This window comes from Lissotriton helveticus, chromosome 7 (assembly GCF_964261635.1).
Source record: "Lissotriton helveticus chromosome 7, aLisHel1.1, whole genome shotgun sequence".
Lineage (NCBI taxonomy): Eukaryota > Metazoa > Chordata > Amphibia > Caudata > Salamandridae > Lissotriton > Lissotriton helveticus.
In genome coordinates this window covers 1195326451-1195348009 of record NC_136068.1, presented here as the reverse complement: position 1 = coordinate 1195348009, position 21559 = coordinate 1195326451, and the positions used below count along the sequence as shown (strand labels likewise).

At 41.4% G+C, this 21559-nt stretch overlaps 1 protein-coding gene across 2 annotated transcripts in view; it reads left to right on the top strand.

Annotated features, from left to right (window-relative positions):
- The window catches only part of ZNF207 (zinc finger protein 207), a 72597-nt gene that overhangs the window by 19119 nt on the left and 31919 nt on the right, over window positions 1-21559 (top strand). The window contains exons 2-10 of one of the 2 annotated variants that reach the window (XM_078654360.1): window positions 3278-3404; window positions 6899-7037; window positions 7281-7439; window positions 7659-7737; window positions 7983-8053; window positions 9369-9532; window positions 13515-13607; window positions 16962-17204; window positions 18557-18731. In XM_078654360.1, the coding sequence (XP_078510486.1) occupies window positions 3278-3404; window positions 6899-7037; window positions 7281-7439; window positions 7659-7737; window positions 7983-8053; window positions 9369-9532; window positions 13515-13607; window positions 16962-17204; window positions 18557-18731 (1250 nt within the window). The remainder of the gene's footprint in view (window positions 1-3277; window positions 3405-6898; window positions 7038-7280; window positions 7440-7658; window positions 7738-7982; window positions 8054-9368; window positions 9533-13514; window positions 13608-16961; window positions 17205-18556; window positions 18732-21559) is intronic. The other variant, XM_078654361.1, reaches the window with a different exon arrangement.

Genomic DNA, 21559 nt, shown 5'->3' with positions numbered 1-21559 from the left:
ATATTGTTGTGTGTATAATGTAAATTTTTGTATTGTCATGTATATTATGTGCGACTGCCGTTTTTTGATCTGATGACAATTTTGAAAATGAATTAATGTTATGAAGTAATTGATGATTTATTCTTTTTGACCACTGCTGTATGTTTTTCCATACGTTCTTTGTGCCATTACGTGGTTATAATGACGATAGGATTCGAAACCTTATGTGCCTTGTTGTTCAGGTAGTCCCTCCTTTAGCTCTAGTTGCATGCGTGTAACCATTAGTCCTTTGTTGAGCTTTACACGCCTTTACACACATTAATACCTGTGATTGGCGGCGCCTCATCACGTGGTCGCATCCCGGATGTGAGAATCGGGACGCTGTCGGACTTAGGCTGCAGCTACGAGCCACTACCTCTAAAAACTACTGAATTGGATTTTTGTACACAGGGAACCACTAAGGAATAGAAGGTACATTTAATAATTCTTTCCCTCAGGTCCGGTCTTGCACGTTTTTAAATTAAATTAACTTTAGTGGCGTCAATTACTGCCCGTGCCTGTAACCACAACGACGCCTAGATTTGAATAGTAGTGGCTTTTGTGCTTCGTTGGACTTACACTCCGGTGTTTATCCCAACACAGGTCCTCCAGAGCTACGTTTTTTCCGTGTCTTCAGCCAACCGGTCATACTTCTATTGTTTGAACCGACTAGGGTGAGTTAACCTTAGTTTTATCTATTAGACCTGACTGCTCGCTTTCGCATTATGCTCGGGGACTGATTAGTTCTTCTTTCCCCCATTCTAGTACGATTGATATCGCCTGCTTGTTCCACTATCAATTCACCAATTGACTTTCAACCAAATACATTAGTCAGAGGTGAGTCTGAATTGGTTTAATACACCCCGTGGTTGGCGTGTTTACAGTGGGATGACTGCGCCTTTGGAGATGGGCTAACAGTCTCCCCCACCTTGTGTTTATTTTTCTGCAGGTGTACTGCCCAACTGACCTGGTCTTGCGACACCGCCACAGTCTTTTCCGTGGTAAAGTACCCAACACACCCCCCTCCCTTATTAATTTCGGAAATTTTTCTAGTAGTTAAAATATTTATACTTACCTTACAGGTGCTCCCCTTTCCCCTGCCCCACAACCGTCCTGAAGACCCGCAGCAGAGGTCGCAATTTCCCCGTATTGCGCCAGGGTCGAAACGTCGACGATTATGCCCCTTTTAAATTCTTAAAGCCTATACCATTTCCCCTGTCCCCCTGTATAATAGTGTGTATATACTTTGTATGGGTAGGCTTTATATATGTGCAATGTAAATTTATTTCTTCCTGCACTGAATTATTCTATATCCTGTGCTTCGAGCTTTCCCTTTTTCCTCACTTGAGCACCAATCTTTTCTAATTTTCCTCTTGTCCAATTTTATAAATATGTAAATAAACTGCAGTATAAATTTGTCTTGGTACTGTTGTGTTGGGTTCATTGCATTAATAGCAGTATTAGCTAATAATACATCTCCTTTTGTTGTCGTTCAGATTACATCTGACCATTTGTCCAGTGTGAATAGTTAACACTTACATTAATTGTTTTTGTCTTATAAAATTGTGTCTAGGACCACTTTTTCTATATACACACAGACTAGATAAAGCAGGACATGTAACATAAGTTAAGTTCAGTCCTAGTGGGAGGTTACAAATGCAAACATGGCAGTACCAAGGAGGGACTAAGCATATTCCGGAATCAAATGCAGTGATTTAGAAAGGACCGTAACAGGAGCCCATTAAAAAGATGGGCGGAGCTGCACGTCCCAACCTGAAAACAGCGTGCCTTGCAGAGCAACGTATACGCTGCCCAGGCTTGACCTACAATGAACCCATAGCTACACAACAGTTTGCATTCATTAACTGGAATTGGTTTATGGTGAATATACTAGTATCACTTTGGGGATATGTGGAAAGTTCCTGTGCCCAACTTTTCATAGCACTGTAGATTTGTACTTGGAGGGAGCGAAGATGATCAACTTAGAGCTGCATTTTTTTAAACAAAAGCTAAAAAGTAAAGTTACTGTATTAAGTAAAAGTGGAAAAGAACAGGCGAGAATGTGAAGAGGAATATGTGCAGTATTGTTGAAGTTTATTGATGTGTGAGGCAATGTTACTGAGAACAGAGAATAGGATCAAATAAATAGTCAAAAGGAGGCGTTTGCCAAGTAGGTTCATCTGCGTATCTGATGGCTCAAATGTTGCGGCGCTCAAAGAACATGGGTAACCAATTTTTTTCCAGGAGTGTTTTGGAGGTTTGTAGTGAATGAGCATTTCTCATGTGCTGAGAGAGCATTCAATATTTTGAATGAATTGCCTGGGTGGAATGTTCTTCAACTGTTTTTCTCAGTGATGGAGACTTTTTTCCCCTCTCTGGTTACATTGTCGGGTTGAGTTTGCTTTTGTATAAAATAAAGTGCTGAAATCTGTGGCTGTGTAGTTCTGAGAGTTCTCATGAACCGGTTGGTGTTAGTCAGACGTTCAAAGGTGATGGCAATCTCCTTTTTAGCGTTGGCAGACACGGTTCTCTAAAAATAAGGTTTCTGGGCTTAAATCATTGTAATACGTGCGTTTACCACCCTGGTGAATGTGAACTTTTACTCTTTCAGAAAAGGTCGGTAAATAGGTCATCGCAGTCTCTTATATTGGTCAAGGATGTGTTTGCTACGCTGTCTTGGTGTATTCATACTATTGTATTTCTCGCTAGTTTAGCTTGTCTTACTTGGACTGTAAGCGTAAGCTTTTGTTGACTGTTGGAAACTTTTTAGGTCTTGCCTAGGTTGCAAATGACCTATTGTGAACTTGCAGTGGACTTATGTCTTGGCCATTGCTTACGATTGATTAACTTTGCAACTCTCCCCCTCGAGAATAAAATGAATTAACTTTGGGGAAAACAAATTAAGACTTGGCTAACAATTGCCCATACATTTCGACTCTTCCTTATTCTTTTTTTAATTCCGTTAAGTTTAATCATGCTATTAAGATAGAAATTATTAATTGCCACATGTTTGGTTTTTCTCCTGTTTCAATTTTTTTTTTTTTTTTACTCCTATAAACAAAATTTTCAGGCAACAAATGGCAAAGCCATCAGCTCGATCCTCGCATTATAAAGGTGAGACCTGTAGACTTTGCCAAAGCTAGTTGCATCTGTAATATCCCTCGTTTGCTACGCTGGTTCCCCCTCTTCCCCCCCCCCCCCCCCAATCAGTATTTTCAACATTGTAATTCACTTGCTATCCTTAACGATCACAAATTAGGTATTGCAATCGAGATTTCGATGACGAGAAAATTCTTATACAGCATCAAAAGGCAAAGCACTTCAAATGCCACATATGTCATAAAAAACTGTATACCGGTCCTGGTTTAGCGATCCATTGTATGCAGGTAAGTGCTAATGAAATTGATGTAATGTAAAGGTGGTTCAGCAATGCCTTTGGAATCATACATTCTAACTAAGAAACCGTAAATTGGTGCAATTTGATGGCACCTTTTATTTAACTTTGTTTGTATTTCCTTCTCTGACTGTTCAGGACAGAGGTGATTGATGTAGGTCTTGAGTGGTCCGATCCTGCCACATTTTCAGGGCATGCACATAAAAATTACTTGCATTGAATCTGGATGGCGCTCCTTTTTATTCCGTAGGTATTCTGAAGTCTGGCATGGGTGTGGCTTTACTTGACCTATATTGTCCACCCATGGTTTAGCATCTACATGGTGTACAAATAACTCACAACAGCATGTTGTCGTGGCACATACACATTTACAAATCTGTTGTGTAAAACTAGCTGTTTGCTCACACTAGGTCATAAACAAATGCGTGCTTTTGATAAAAAATGAAACTCTTATTTACTTTTTACAGCATGCCTTGTTTATGTAACTTATAATGTTTAGGCATTCAGTTCTCCTGCACAGCTAGCTGTCTTTTCTATAACTACATTGTTCAAAATACCAAAATATGAATCCTAAATATAGCTCCTGTAATTCAAATAGGCCCGTAGCATGGCTGTCTTCGTAAATGATGTGCATTAGAATGCTCAGATTTCAATATTTTTATTAACCCACTGTGTAGATGACCTACTGGAGGATTTGCAAACAAATATATTTTATTGGGTAATGCATTTTTTCCTAATACTTGTTTGTGTACAAGAACACTTGCAGGCATTGTGTGTTCCCCGAGATAACAGCTTAATGTCAAATTTGGTAATGTATGTACATGCGGTTTTTTATCTCACTGTGAAACAATATGGGTTGTGCTGTGGAATTTATCTTTGAGAAAGAGGACACTAGTAAACTGTGTACAACGCATCTCGGTAGCAAGCCTAGTTAGTAACCTTTGTTTCAGATCTCCCGTTTTCAGGTTCAGAAGTGGCTTCACCTGTTTCAGTTTGCCGGAGGAAGTCCAGTGTTACTGTCCATTTTCAGAGCTACACAAATCTGCCATGTGTTTTTGAAAGTTAGTCACCTTTTTTCTGCAAAAGACAAGGTTTTTTCAAAATGGGAAGAATTATGGCCCAGCTATAACTTGAAGAATAACCTGTGTTACACTCCACCGGCTTGGTGCTGCCTTTTTAGAATTCATTAGACTGAGACGGATCTATTTAGATGTGTTCCCGCCTAATCAGTGGGAAGTTCTATTTCCGTAGCGAGCAGGTGGGTGATATCCACTCTCAGACTGCATTGTTATCTTAAAAATAAAAATAAAATAAAAAAATTGGTCCGGCTGAATCTGATTAAACCACAAGATACCGGCTGTTCATTTTAAATTAATGACTACATTGTCAAGAAAATTGTCACACAATTTTGAATTTAAATACTGGTATAGATTCAGTCCACACAAAATTCTGTTTTTAAAATATTTTATTTAAATAAGTTCCATTTGAATACTTGTTCAAAGGTCACTTGATAACTTTGTTCACATGGACATTAGGGTCACTTGTTTTCGTTTATCTTAATGCCAGTCAACAGCACTATAACGTTATGTGCGACTGCATCACTAGCATATCGAACATCCTATTTGGAAAAAAAAGCAATGCAGTATTTTCCAATGGTGCAGACGTTACATCCTTCACCCCCCCCCCAGGCCTCTATTCACCAGATGCCATTTTTCATTCAAAACACTGCTTGCACCCTCCGTTCACTAGCTAGCCCCTGGCCCGCCCTTTGTCCCCATCCCAAGGGTATATGTGCACTGGACATACCACCAACAACAAAATGCTACCCATTTGTCAGGTAGAGAGGAAATAATGAATAAATGGGAAGACGTCCACATTGCCTAATCTCCGCGCACTTAAAGAAATTAACCTGACCTTGTGTAATGTAACTGGCGCTTTTGTAGTGTTAGAAATAGGGCTTCTGGTTGGCTGGGGGTATTCACTTAGGCCATACAGAACCCTCCACTCTAGTCAGGGCAAGTAGGTTAAAATCAAATGATAACCTGTGCTCACCCTCTGGTAGCTTAGCACAGAACAGGCAGGCTTATTGTGGGAGGCAATGTGTACAGTATTTGTGCAACACACTCACAGCAACTCAGTGAAACACCACAAAGACTCCATTCAGGGATAAGAAAATAGTACTTTATGTAAAGAAAAAGTTAAGACCAAAACGATAATCCATAATTAGATCATCCTTGTGCAACTTCATAAATAACTTGGGTCAAAGCAGTAGTAAGTCAGATGGATCCGCAAGGACCCTTTTAGAATAATCCAATATAGAGGCAGTGTTGCTTACAGTCATAGTTACATTTTTATTTGAGCATTTCAAGCACGCAAGCCTGTCGCAGAGGCGAGTGCGCTTAGAATTGATGAAATATGACCATTTGCAACTTTACATGGAAAATGAGTGAGGATGCAATGCGTGTCAATTGGCCTTACTGTAGTTTCAGAGAGCTAGGGATTGTGCTGCTGCAGTCTCTAGCTCTTGCCAACGAGAAACTGTTCGGGGAGATTGAACCCTCTTTAACTCAGTCCAGCTGGTTAACCAATGGTAGCATCGGAGCCACAAGTGAGGGGCAGTGAAATTCAGCTGCGAGGAGAGCAGTAAACTGATATCTGGACCACCTGGTTTCTGGCTGGGTTGAGAGTTAACACAACACAGTAGGCATGTTTTGCCATGAAAATGGATTGTAGTGAAGCACAGGTGCAGGCGAAAATCCTTGTTACTGCCTGGTCCGCATATCGCTCCTTTTTAGGGTAATTAAGTTCACACCCCGAAAGTCTGTGGGAGCAGGGCTGATGTACTGCTAGTGGGAACGATACAGGGACAGCTCTGTCTGACTGGACAAATGCATAGTACATAAACACGCTACTGGTTGGAAAATGCAGATACCGCCCAAAACATTTCTGGGTACTTGCTCTTATTAATTTCCTGAAACCACAGACTAAGACGCGAAGATCATCTACTCTCCAGTGCTGAATAGTGTTACACTGAACTTCGACTAATCACGTCAAAAAATGCTTTGGGGTAAAAATTTGCAAATGGGTTATGAAGGTTGTATTACAGTATTTGTTTAGGAAAATTGGGGCTGTACCATACAAGTTCCATTTTTGAGTAGCTAGTTCTTTTCCTACAGAATATTCTTGATAAATATTTTTAAAGTGTAATGTGATGAGTGGCTGTTTCATGCAAGTACAACGAAGATGTTAGATTAAAGGAATGCTTTTGTAAATAGTGGGGTTGCTGAATTGTGACTACTTATTTCTGTGTGGGAGAAGTAGTGTTGCAGATAACTTTTCATTTTGTTGAATATGGTGTTTGGTGCGGTTATGTAAATCTGCAGCATTTATTGCCAGAGTACACTTTTAACGAGTGCATTTGTTTAGAGTTGTACAACTGCGGTTGTCCCAAATACAAATATTGGTTCGATATATCTTTCTATTTAGGTTCACAAAGAAACTATAGACGCTGTACCAAATGCAATTCCTGGGAGGACAGATATTGAACTGGAAATCTATGGAATGGAAGGCATTCCTGAAAAGGATATGGATGAAAGGAGGCGGTTACTTGATCAGAAGACACAAGGTAATTACTTTTCTATGCTTTTGCTTACCCCTTCCTTTCCGGATCCTGTTTAGAAGATACAATCAAATTAGTACATGTTGAGATTTTGAGTTTGCGGAGATTGATTATTTGGGGGGATACTGTATTAACTCTAATACATGTTTTAATAGAGGCCTCAATGTTTCCTGTTGGTCACTTGTGAATTCTTGCAGAATCTCTGAAAACTAAAATCTTCAAAGCAGTATGTTTTTGTGTTTCTAACAGATAACCAGAAAAAGAAACAAGATGACTCGGATGAATATGATGATGATGAATCGCCTGCTTCAACGTCGTATCAGCAACCATTGCAAGCACAACAGTCTTACATACCACCAATGGCACAGCCGGGATTGCCGCCTGGAGGAACCCCAGGAATGCCTCCAGGTTCAATTTCAACCTTTTTGAAATTAGTTTACTAAATTAGGGCATTCAGTTCAGTATTCTTAACTGTACATGCATGTGGCAACATTTTGACTTATTTTTTGTAGAGTATTGCAGCTTCTAGTTCACTGACGAATGCAAAGCAAATTCTTGCTAACTTTCCGATTTATAGTAATTTGCTGATCAAGGTAACTTCATTACATATGTTTCTTCAATTTTAAGGTCTGCCACCTTTGATGGGGGGTGTTCCACCGTTGATGTCTGGAATGCCACCAGTGATGCAGGGCATGCATCATCCTGGGTAGGTAAAACACAAACGCTCTGTGTAGCTTTCAGAGTGCAGGCCTCTGACACTAAATGTTTTCTTGTTAAACTATTTTGTGACTTTGTTGTAGAAAATTACTGACCGCCCAAAAAGTGGTAGAACATTTAAAGGTCTTTTCAGATGTTCTGAATGCTGTTATTTTATCTTGGGTTCATGCTTCCGAAGTTGAACTTGGTTTCTTTTGGCATTATTGTCCATTTCATGAACATTTGTCTTGATAGGATGATGCAGATGGGTGGGATGATGCACCACAGACCAGGAATTCCACCTATGATGCCTGGCTTGCCACCAGGTAAGTTTATCTAGAAGCTGAAGTTGCATACAGTTACTAAACTTGGCAAATAGCATTGTCCTTTTCAGCAAACAAGCAGTGGTTGTGTATATGGGCCACTAAGGACATTTCTGCTTTCCAAGTAGTCATTCATTAGGTAGCCTGCCATGGCTAACTTTACCTGTGAATGTCTTGTACAAAGCCTCAGTGGCAACAAATAATCATGGATGATTTTACCCATTTGTACATTGAAGTGAGTTTTCTCTTGCTGCACTATAGTTGACATGACTACTTGTGTGTGTTGCTTATAAACTGTGATGTTGTTTTCCTAGATGGCTTAGTGACTGCTTGCTATCAGGCTTGCATGCTTTCCTGCAGTTTTTGCAAAGTACCTGCCAAACATTAGGAAATAATGATTTAGTCAGAGTAGGTATTGTAAAATGTAGACTACTTATGTGGTCTGAATTTTTTCCCACTGAATATTAATCTAATTGGTGCGCAGTGAAGTGTATATGAAGAGGGTGGAATAGTTTATGGGTGGCATATCTGTTAAAATATGGATCAGTAAATTTACCGCTGTGCTTAAATATCACACTGTAGAGGTCTTAAAGAATATTATGCTCACCTAGTGAGTGCATTATGAATTTGCAATTTAGGAGATTGTGGCTAGAACACAAGAGCTCAACACTATTTTAGCAATTCTCATGAAACCTCCTTTAGAGGCTTCATGAGGTGTTTATTACGGGAAGATTTATCAGTAGCTTTATCAAAATGGTATGGGCAAATGCAGAACTTTTTCTATCCACGAGCCATACATCCACTTTGATTTGTTCCTCTTTTTCTGAACACTGGCCCTTCTTTAGGTCTCTGTTACAAACTGCTTTAGCTTGGCATTTGATATACTTGGAGTGGGTTTCACAAGTCCAAAAATTGGTCTGACAATGGAACGGTTATTTCTGGGTGCTATTGTGCATTCAAGTTGACACTAGTTCTCACACAGATGTTTAAAATTGTGAATAACAGAAGAATAGGGAATGCACTTTAGTGACAAAGTTTAAAAAGCCCGCCCATGTTTTACAACTCGCTCCCTACGCCACACCCATGTGGTTTGTTTGGGATAACCGTACCGTGGTGCTTTTTGTTTTGAAGTATACATGTAGGTAAAAGTAAGTGCTTAAGTTTCACTTGAAAGTATCTGAACACTGAAGACTAGCTGCATTCTTATTACAATGCAAAGGTATACAAAAGATAAATGTGACAATATTTGGAACTGAGAGGTTTTTAACTGTGGAATGTACCCTTCTGTGTCTAAAATGGAGTTATTTTCTTTTGTTAGGCATTCCACCACCTGTTGGCCCTCGACCTGGATCCAGCATGCCTCCAATGACACAGGCACAACAGATGAGTGCTCACAGTGTTAGCAGACTTCAAGCTCCTGGTGTTGCTGTACCAAACCCTCAGCCTCCAGTTACTAAGCCACTCTTCCCCAGTGCAGGGCAGGTAAGCTGACAATAGCATAATTACATCTTTTAGTTTGAAAATACTACTTAGGTTGTAAAGTCATGGCATTTTCGATGTCGTTTATTTGCATCCATTAAATAAATCCATTCTCCAATGGGTAAAATTCAGACATTCTTCCTTTTTATTAACTTAATCTTGACCGAAGCTTGGTGAAAGATTTTTTTGTCCTTTTATCTATGTGCCTTTTCTGGACTTGGTGGCCATTTTCTGTGCCCTTTATACTTCAAGATGCTCTCTGCTTATCGTCCACTGTTTCCCCACAATTTATTGAAATTTTAAGAATTTGCATTTTTGTGGTCTACTTTTTGATCCAGAAGTTGTGTGACCAAAGCTTGGACTCTTTCTTTTTGCTTTCAAATAACATTGGTTTAGGTTCTGTTATTGAATAGTTTAAAACTCCTGTTTCCCAATGAAATCAGTCAAACTCCTTCCTGCCCCATGAGCATAGTTGCCACCATTGTCACTCCTTGCTTCTGGCCAAAAAACACTGATACTGGAACATGATTTGCAGAGTTCTTTCAGAAAAACTATGGATTACTTGGCAGGCGTGGAGGTACATTTGAAGAGGGTCTTGAGGGCCTTCCTGAACTGGTCTTTAGGTATATGAATCAGTCCGTAAGAACAATATACAAGGTTTTGTTACTAGACAATTCTTTTAAATCTAGGAGGACTTCCAAAAACGGTCCAAAAAAGCAGTGCTGTAGGTTCCAAAAGCCCCGTCGAAGGAACCTCTAAATGGCAAGAAATTGCCATGGTTAGGCCCGTCCAGACATCTGACATCCTTTGAGACTGGGGACACGGACTGTCATCCCATTTTCACCTCTGTGTCTAATGCTGAGGTCTCAGATACCAAAAACCTACAGAAAATAGTAAATAAAGGGGTTATTTCTAGGTCCAGCCTAACCGATAGCACATCTGATTGTGGAGTTGCCAAGATCATACTGGCTTGCAGCCTGCCTATTGCTTACCATTGGTTGGATTTAATATTGCTCTTAATCTCTCTGCTTCTTCGATGGCTTTCCTTTTTCCATCTTGTCTGTCTCTCCCCTGGAGCATTTCCAGTTTACATGTCTTTCCACTTATCACTTTTAGGGAGCTACTTTCTTTTGTGATCAGAATGCCCCATGGTCTGTGGCGCTTTCTTACTCATGTGCTGCTTCTGCACCTCCCTCTGATGCACTCACCTTCATGAACTTCTCCCTTCACATTGCTTACTCGCCTGTTTGCTTCCCTCCTGCTCTCCATGTTGCTCTTGCCCATTTCCATGTGAGTGGGGCCTCCCTACCCCTCGAGTTGCCTTTTCCACCCGCTTAAAGGAAAACATTAGCATTTTTTAATTTCCAGGTCCTCCTGATCATTTTTTTTTTTTTTTTTTTTATATTGTAGGTCAGCAGTGTCTATGCTTGTTGATTTAGCTGGCATGACTAATAGTGTAAATCTTTTCGAATGCTCCCCCAACGCAAATAGCCCCAAAAACCCTGAATAGTAAACGTTTTAACTTGTGATGTGAGGTGGTTCTGGTAGCACAACCATGGCCAGCATTCAATTTTCACCTTTTTAGGTATTGCATAAGATCTCAGATGCTGTCTTGACAGTGATCCCTTGTAAGCTTAGTCTACCTATTGTTTACCATTGGTTTCCCTCGTTGTCACTCCTATTTGCTTGAATATTTGACTGTTTTTCGGGGCCTTTCATTTCCGTCATGAGTTTGTCCCTCGCCATGCACAAGGACGCCTTCCTGTGGGCTTGCAATGCTTTTTTCCCCCCCATGTGCTACTTTTTTTTTTTAGATCACTCTTAATCCAATTTCTATAGCTGTCTCGCATGTGTGCTTCTCATGACACCCCCCACCCCTGGTCCACGTTGCACTTTCGCTGCGTGCTTCTGTTTTGCCGTATGCCCCCTCTTGTTGCTTCCCCCATGTCTCATGTTTTGCTTTCTTCTGTGTCACTCCTGTCGCAGTTTTTCCTATTTAATTAACAGTCAAACCTGGGTTGGAAACTGAAAATGAAGCGCCTGCATAATTTTTTATGCCAACAAAATGACACTAACTCCTATTTTTATTTTTCTTAATAGTAATGCTGCATCAGGGATGCTATGCAGTAGGACTAAACCCTATTTGGCAGCTCTGAGGCCTTTTTTGGCTATTTGTGAAAGTTTGCGCTCAGGGCTCCATAACTTTATCCACATATGGTATCTGTCAAATTTTTGCCGCCCAACCCCCCCTTCCTCCTCCCGTCACACATCATGGAGTCCAAAGGTACCCCGGGTTTGTGGATTCCCCGGGAGGGAGGGGACTGAGCAATTAGCCAAAATATAGCTACATTTTGGGTTTTTTGAGGGGGGGGGGGGCTGCAGAAGAAAGCGGGACCTTAACAAAAAGTTTGCAGTGCTAAATTCACTATCTTCCCAGTTTTCAGGAATAAGCCGACATGAATCAAACATATATTATTAACAGTTTTCGCATTGTACAGGCAAAGACAATTTTTATACTTTCAACCAACTTCCAGTTTGTGGTGGAAACTGATGTGAAACTCATGATGGATCGGGGAAAGCTATAAATTTCTGGAAACTAAACAAAAAAATTGAATTCAGAAAGTGGTCATTTGTGTAGATCCTTCAAGGCTTTCGTATGAAAAGTAACAGTTGAAGTGAAAAATATTGTCTCCAGATAAAATAGTACCAAACTTGTGTGGTTAGGCCTTGCACCTGCGACACAACACCCCAAACTGTGACCTAAGACATTCTGTTTTACCTAGCAGAATGCAGGTTGTTTTCCCCCAAAGAGGTTAGCTGTGGATTTTAGGCCCCAGCTCAGTCTGCACCAAGGAAAACCTACCAAACCAGCACATTTTTGGAAACTAGACCTGTGGAGTCCAGGGTGGGGTGACTTGCGTGGCTCTCAACCTTTTTTGGTCCCAGACTCTGCAGCCATCTAGGGAACCCTACCAAACCGACATTACTGAAAACTAGACACCAGGGAAGTCCAGGGAGGTATGGCTTGCATGGCTCCCAAAACTGGTTCTTATCCAGAATCTCCTGCAAACCTCAAATGTAGCTAAAGTCAAATTTCCCTCACATTTCTATGTGGAGAAGTTGTGGCAGCACCGGGCCGGCACAAATTTCCTACCACACAGCATTCCTGATACAAATGCAAAGTGCCCGGAACAGGAAAGTGTCCCCAGGGTGGGGGACGCCCCAGCACCATAAGGGCTGACCCCCAGATAAACTCTCTGGTGTCTAGGGCAGTTTCCTGGCTGTGGCTCGTTGTGCCTCGATCTACAGCCAGTAACCCATGCTGTGAAAGGATTGTTGAAAAGGGGAGACTCTTCCCCATTCCCATTATGAATCGCTGGCATCTCGGGAGTAATTGCAGCTTGCCGACGATGGAGCAAGCTCCTACCTGGAGTCTACTCAGTCTCCAGTGGGTAAACTGATGTCAGCACCTGTAACTGATGAGGTGGGCAGGGATAGACGCGGAAGCAATTCTGCATCTACCCCCAACGTTTTTTTTGTTGGTTTTTTTTAATCCTCTGGTGCTTGCTCCGGAGGATCCCTTTGTAGCCTCCCCGGGGTCAGCCAGTGAGCGACTGACTCACTGGGGAGGGGGGGGGGGATTTGTGTCGCCCATTGGCCGACACACTTAAGGGTAAATAATCGAACCATCTAGTACTTTGACTAAAATTCTACTTGCATTCCATGTAACATTCTGTACCTTTCACAATTCACTGGACTATAAACCTATTTAAATGAAGAGTTAAGCAAATGAATGGGGTTGGGGCGGTTACACATTTTCATTCATGCAGTTGCTCCTTTTAAAGCGAACCCACGTTGTACCAGATATTGTGAGGTAACTGACAGAACAGCATCTGGCATTCAAATGGTTTCAAAAATTGAACTCTTGGCCATTTCCTCAGATTTATTTGGAGAATTTCATTGTTAACTTTCTCTTATGCTACAGATGGGACCAACTGTCACAAGCTCGAGTACAACTGCATCCAATTCAGAAAACCCAGCTGTACCTTCCAAAGCTCTGTTTCCTAGTGCAACACAAGTATGCAGGAAGTTGCAGTTATTGCTATAAATTAACCCATTTGGACTCGCAATATAGATAATGTTGTCCAACAATATTGTTTTGAAGTTAAGTGGTGTCCTGCTCTGCCTTCTTACAGACCGGTTGGTAATTGCCTGTGCTGGACAGGACTCGAAAAATGCTTGTGCAGACTAACCTAGTCACTTTTAATTGTTTCTGTAAGAACCACAAAATCTGAGAACCCCAACATTATACCACCTCCATCGCTGTGCACAAGAATCCAATCTTTGAATCACTCACCACTGCTTCCCAGTTTTTGCTGCCCAAAGCGAGGAAAATGTTAGGGGTTGTGTCTGCATTTTTGAAGTTGGTCTGGTGTTGGCCAAGACCTTTTGTGTTTGGTATATTTTTTTATTTAACAAAAATAGGCAAGGTTTTCAGCCAGCCCTCTTGCATTGGTTAGTTCAATTCATATTCACTTTTTGCTTCTGTCCTCAACAGCTTACAACATGGCCAATGGGTCATACGACCTTAGCCATTGGTTTCTTTTTCTTGGTTGACTGCGTTCTACTTAAGCAAAATATTGCCACCTACAGACAAAGTAGTCCCCTTTAGTGCCAGACTACTTTCAGTGCATGACATCCTGTGCAATCTCATTGTGTGTGCCAGGTTTCTAAATCCAATTTCCATCCAAATTGGCCACCATTGTGTGCGCACACAAAGTAGGCCATCTTTGTATGGGCTTTCAAGCTGTTTTGAACTGACGCCTTTGTATGGGCCCGCAAGGGCGGCCATCTAGACTGTTTGTTAAGCTTCTACAAACAGTTAAAGATAACGGCATATGTGCTTACTTGTACGTTTGCGCGCTCTAAAAAAAATACTTTAATTGTCTGCCAGCCTCTTGGCTTTGCATCACCACACCTATTGACTTTCTAAGCCAACCATTTAAAACGAGGTTCCTCTGGGCTCTCATTTGTATGTACTTATTCTTTCATCCTCACCTGAACTTGGAAAGGCATTTAGAGTTGGAATGCAACACAGAGGCATGTTTCTGCCTCTTAGCTTACTGGTGCCAGTTGGATACCAAAGGCTGATTTTAGAGGTTGAACATTTGTTGCCTTGCTTTGGAACTCCGTTTCTTGTACATCTGATCCTTCGTTGATAAGTTTGCGTGTCTCATCTTGAACACCTTGTGCCTAGCTTTACTTCTCTTTCAGAAACTAACATTTCAGAGGATTTAAATCTGTAGTTTCTATACTAATGCAACCACTCCTCATGGTTCATAATCGCCCTTATTGGTTTAGGCTTCTCACCATTCTTCTGTTTTTCATGAGACTATTGGTTTGACTACTGTTTTAGTACGGAGACCTGAAGCTTTTGTCTGACAGATCCAATCGGATTTCCCTTGTCTTCATTTCCTATTGCTCATATGAAAGACTTTTCAATCCGGAATAGTCTTCACATCTAGAACAGCCGTTAACAGGTTTTGTGGACCAAAGTTGTTTACTTATCCGGCTTGTCGTCATTTTCAGAAATCTAAGATTTACTTTATTCTCTACTAAAACTTTAGCCAACGTTGGCTTCTTGAGAGATCTGGGGGTTGAATCTTTCCAAGTTAAGATTCTGATCATCTGGCCTGCTGAGACATTGAACCAGCTGAGCCTTTACATTCTATCGCTGTTCTGTCACAAATAAGTCTGTAGACATTAAGGTGTCTTTTTAAGCTAGCCTCCTGGTATTAATTTTTTCAAATACTGATTTCCAGCTCTGGTGAATCACTTTTCAACATGATGCGGTTAGTTGTCGCTTATTTAACTTTGTCAATGGTTTAAAATACCATCTGCAACCTTGTGGTATGATCACATTAGACAAGGCCACATTTCTGCACTTATTCCAGCCTCCTGTTTTGGTTACCTGCACCTTTACCGGCAGATCAGCTCTACAGCATGTGTTTTGTAATTTTCAAATTTAGAAATATCTGGACAGATTTACTAACTTAGTCCAGCAGCTGAAGGATTAAATGTTCTTTATTTCTTAGTTTTCTTATGAGGTTAGTTATTAAGGAGGATTATTTGCAGCAGCTGCAAATTAATATAAATCCAGCTCTGAAATCCGCCTGAGCAGTGACTAGCTCTTCGTGCACAGTTTACATGTTTGTACACTTCAGAAAATGTGCACTGTGATCCCTCTTGCCTAGATTCATTTATGCTTCCCAGGAGAGGTCTATGTGCTGCTAGCTTTTTTCAAGGACTGGGGCTTTCCTTGCTTTTTTCCATGAATGTCTGTCTGTAATCTGGGATGGCAAATTTCGCAACTAAAGTTTCTTGGTGTTCAGAAAATCCATTTATCTCCAAACCTATCCCACCATCGCATTATAACCTGATATTTTATCAGATTGTTGGTTGACCAATAGGAGAGACTTTTTTTCATACCTCCTCTTCCTGTGCTCATAATGGAGAGCCTTTTTCCACAAAAAAACTGCTGAGCACTCAAAAGAAAAACTAAACGGCGGGGACATGTTCTGTGTGTAGAAGAATGCAGGGGATCCCATCAAAATATGTAAAGTGACAGCCTTGTTTTTTAGATGCATTTTTTTCAGTCCTGCCTGTGGCACAGGTAGTTCTCAACCATTTGGGATGGTGGGAGAGCAAGGACTAGGTGTACGGAAATCACCATGAAGGTAATTTTTCTTGGTTTCATCTTCTTGGTTGTCCTGCAAGCCATTCATATTTTAAAAGATTTACCTTTTTTATAAAATATCTTGGCGTACTCCAAAGGGTTATGTGCATGCATGCAGATTGTATTTTAGTGGGAATTGCTTGGCTTGATGCATGATGTTCTGTCCTGATTGTTTAAACTCTGTGCAAATTAAGTAGTTTTGTGAAAATGCACTGCATTGTAAACCACCTAACATTAAAAATAAATCTAAGTACTCAAAGCATTGTGAAATAATTTGTGACCGTATCAAACCATTTGAAAGCCCTTCGATTTGATTGAAAGAAATTTCACAACCATGATTAATTTTGATCAAACTTGTTTTGCGACCTCCATTACAAAGCTTGTTTGTGAAGTTTGTAGTTGGGTTTTCAGTTCCTGATATTTAATCTGGACTATAATACAATATTTGAAAAACTGAAGCAGTTTTGTTTAGCATGCTTTCACTTTTTTATCTATTTACTGATTTAGAATAAGCTACTAACATTTCACAATGTTTGACGTTTTAATGCTTTTGAATCTTGGTGACTAGCATTAGTATGCGTGCAGGTTTGGTTAATCTTTCATTTGTGGCTTTCTTGCATAATTAGAAGTACTTAACTTGCGTTAGTTGACTTGCTTCAAAGTTGTTTTGTAAATCGATTTGTATTATTTTTGTAGGCGCAGCAATCTGTTGCAGGACCTGTTGGCACGGACTTCAAACCTTTGCATAGTGTTCAGTCAGCGCCTACGGAACCTCCCAAACCCACATTCCCTGCTTATACACAACCAGCTGTTTCAACCACTAGCACTACAAATAGCACTGCAGTCAAACCTGTGGCTTCCATAACAAGTAAGCCTGCTACACTTACAACAATCGGTGCAACTAGTAAGTTGATCCACCCTGATGAGGATATATCACTGGTAAGTTTTTCCAGTTGCATGTTTACATCCTGACAAGAACAGGATTTATTGTCTTTGACAAACCCTTCTCAGTTAAAACTGCTTTAATGTGTGATCAAGGTAGTTACCATGTGTTTCACAAATTATTGCACCTTGTTTAGGCTCATTGTGATGGCATTTTTTTTATTGGTAAACCTTGTTGCACCTCAGTTGCTGTCAACACCGGGTGTGAAACTCTTTTCTAAATGGGCTGATTTAGGTGCATTTAAAATTGGAGCTCTAAATTAAAATCAATGTTGAAGAAAAAAAAACCTTTGTACGCCTAATGTGCTTACAAATACTTTCTTAAGTGCCTTTGAGGGTGCAGTCTGCTATGTTCTTTTGACTTCTTTAAAAGGTGGTAGTATCTCCCTTGTCCTTATGGTTATTTTCCGTATAGTTGAGATTGATTAGCATTTTTGTAATGGAAATGTTAAATCAGCGGAATGTGATTTTGGTCTGTGTGGGCTGTCATAAAAGGGATACGTTAGCTCTGTCATCCAATACCTGCTTACTACTGCCCCCTTCCCTTTGTGGTTCCAAGCCCATCATCTAACTCCGATCAACCCCTCACTTAAATTCTCTTTGCTGTTTATATTTTGTTTATTCAGTGCTTCCATTACATGATGGAGAAATACTATATAAACTGCTCATAAATGGCATGACTAAAATAACCGAGTGGCAACTGTCTAGTCACAGTTGCAATGTCAGTTCTATTATCTCAATGCATAATTCCCGTTTTTTGATAAATTGGTGATGGCGTGGCTGGTGTACATGGCCCTGTACGTAGGGCTATATGACTAAATACATTTTGGGGTGAGATATTTTTAGTTAGCTCAGTAGTCGGTCGCATAAGAAACTTTAACTGCTGTAGTCTGATAAATGCTAAAAAAAAAAGCATGCAAAGTAATAATTCATAGGAAATTGTGTAAATTGATTGCTGTAAATCATAACCACTAAATAGGTCTTTAAAGCAACATAAACTATAGTGTCATGCTGGTCATGTCACTTCCTAGCATCTGTTTGAATAAGCTGTTGCTGTTTTTCTGCGCCCCAGTAATTACATGTTTTTAATGATCGTAAACTGTTTAAGGCATTCACCTCACATGAGTAGTTGAAACTGAGTCTGCTAATGTTACTTTTGAGGCTTTTCATTACATTCAGTTATCGTCTTCTGCCTTCTGTGAAAACTATGAAACTAGAACAGAGCACTTGCCTTCATTAAATGTATCTGTGCTACTGAATATAAACATATGCAACTCTGCTACTATATTTGTAGGCCTTGAAGACTTAATTTAAAACTCCTTAATGAAACTTGTGCATTGCTATTACAGGAAGAAAGAAGGGCACAGTTACCTAAATATCAACGGAATCTTCCTCGGCCTGCTCCCGCACCCTTGGGTAACATGGGTAGTCAACCAGTTGGACCAATGGGGGGGATGATGCCACCACAGCAACAAGGAATGTCTTCCCAGCAAGGGATGAGGCATCCAATTCCACCACAACATGGTAAGCTGTCTGCTTATATGGTGTTTGTGTCCAGAGGTTCCTTTAGTTTGACTCCTGATATCCAAATCTATGCCAGTCCTGAAGCGGGTACCTGCCACTAAAAGCAGCCTGTTGAACTTATAAGAGGTAAGCATCACCACTACTCTGCTGTGCCACACCCATCCCATCATACTTGTCTTATCAATATGATTTGTTTTCCCTGACCGAAGGGACTTGAACAGCTTTCGCTTCTTTTGAAAAGGTAAGCAATGGGATGCTTCTATATTTCTGCTGCCTCTGTTATGGTCCTGTTCTTTCTAAAGCAAAAAAGCCTAACCATTAGCATTTGTAATCATTCTCTCCCCTCTTTGGGCAAGTCTACTTTTATGTCTGCTTTGGCTAGTTTCTACTTTTCAACCTAAAAGATTTCTACCCTCTACAGTGAATGCTGAAAAATTATCATTATCTATGGTGAGACATGGCTCTGAAATACAGAGATTGCCGACTACACAGTCTAGGGCTAACTAGGATCAGTTATTAAAGAAGCTCATGGAATCCTTAATGAGGCAACTTTTTTTTTTTTTTTGGTAGGGAAAAGGGCTTTTGCTGCCACACATGACTGTAATCCGTTATCCCTTTTGAAATTGTTCATAGTCTGGTTTCTTTCGATCATTATCTAGAACTGCTTATTCAAAAAGAGGGATTCTACCGAAAAAACTAAATATCAAGATCCTGCCTGTCCTAACATTTTTTGTGTCACAATTTAAAAAAATGGCAGTCTTCCTTCGGAAGGCTCAGGTTCTCATAGCTGCTCCATCTACAACAGTGAGGACGGTGTCTTCTCTACTGGGGTCGATGGCCTCTTGCATCTTCCTCACTCCACTTGCGGGCCTCCACATGAGACCGCTGCAGGAATGCTTGTAGGATCAGTGGGACCAGAGGAAAGGGTGCTGGGACGACAGGATCCAGTTGTCTTGTCACGCCCAACAGTCCCTGAGATGGTGGTGCTCAGCAGAGAATCTCCTCAGTGGGGTTCCTTTCCACAAGGACATCCCCACTCAGACTAAAGTGACGGATGCGTCTCTCCAGGGCTGGGGAGCGCATTCAGACCACCTACAGATCCAGGGAACGCGGTCTCCGGTGGAGTCCACGTATCACATCAATTTCCTGGAACTCAGAGCTGTTCACTTGGCACTGAAGGCCTTTCATCCGTCCTTTCAGACCAACTCCTTGCTTGTGCAGATGGACAATACGACCACAATGTGTTATCTCAACAAGCAGGGGGGCTCAAGATCGCGCACACTGTCACAGGAAGCGCAGGCGATCTTGCACTGGCTGCTAGCCAGAGGATTGACTATAACGGCGACTCATCTGCCAGGTGTGCAGAATGTTCAAGCGGACGCCCTCAGCTGGTTGATCCAAGAGTGGGTCATAAATGACGAGGTGCTCGACGACCTCTTCGCCATGTGGGGCACTCCAGACGTAGATCTGTTCGCCACCGCTGAAAACAGAAAATGCCGCGACTTCGACTCGAGGTATTACCAGCCGGGGACTCTAGGGAACGCGTTATGGATCAGCAGGTCGAACAGCTTTCTGTACGCTTTTCCACCAATTCCGGCGGTGCTCATCAAGCTGTCCCAGTCCAGGGCGCGAATGATCCTCATCGCCCAGGAATGGCCCAGACAGTGGTGGTTCACGGACCTGCTTCACCGGTCGCTCCTATCTCACCGACGGCTGCCGTGTCGGCTGGACCTTCTCACAAAGTTCGGGGGGCAGATGGTGCACCCCAACCTCATCGTTGAGTTTGGCGGCATGGCTCCTGAGAGAGTGCAGCATGGCCACTTGAATCTTCCTGAGGATTGCATGGACATATTGAAGGAGGCTAAGAGGCCTTCCACTAGGACTTCTTACGCTTACAAGTGGAAGAGATTCTGCATCTGGTGCACGTCTAAGAACTATGATCCGACGACCTGTAAAGATGTCATGCTTCCATACCTTCTGCAATTATCTCAGTCTGGACTTAATTTCCCTTCCATCAAGGTTCACCTCGCATCATTGACTGCATACAGGAAATGTCCTTCGCAGACGTCCTCCTTCCAGATTCCTGTGATGAAGGATTTTTTGGAAGCATTAAAGGTGTTCCCTCCTGTTCGGCTTCCTTCATCTTCGTGGGAGCTAAACGTGGTGGTGTCCCGGTTGATGAAGGAACCTTTCGAGCCTATTCACAAGGCTTCACTGCAGCACCTGTCGTGGAAGGCGGTGTTCCTCGTGGCCATTGCATCGGCCCGCAGGGTGACTGAAATGCAGGCATTGTGTTGCCAGAAACCTTATACTGTATTTCATGCTGCTAAGGTTGTTATGCGTACTCACCCTAAGTTCATTCCTAAGGTGATTTCTGTTTCCATGTCAATCAGACCATAACTACCTACGTTTTTCCAGAATCCTTCCACTCCAGCGGAAAGGTCTCTCCATTCCCTGGATTTATTTATTTATTTATTTTGAAAGTTTTATATAGCGCGGACAAGATCCTTGCAGATATCAGAGTGCTTTACAGAGAGAAGTACATGAGGAAGCATAGTCAGACAGATAAATCAATAGGTCAAACAGTACAAATAGGTGGCTAAAAAGCCAAACTTGTGAGTAATAAAACAATTAATACAAATAATCAAAAGTGTCAAACATGTAGCACATATTGGTGCAGAGTACTAACAGTGTTCGAGATAGTAGTTCAGGTGTATTTAGCCATGAGGATAGCTTTTACTTCCTTTTTAAAGAGTGTAGTGGAAGAGATAAGCCTGGTTTCGGGCGGGAGTGAGTTCCAGATCCTAGGCGCCATTCCTGAGAAGGAG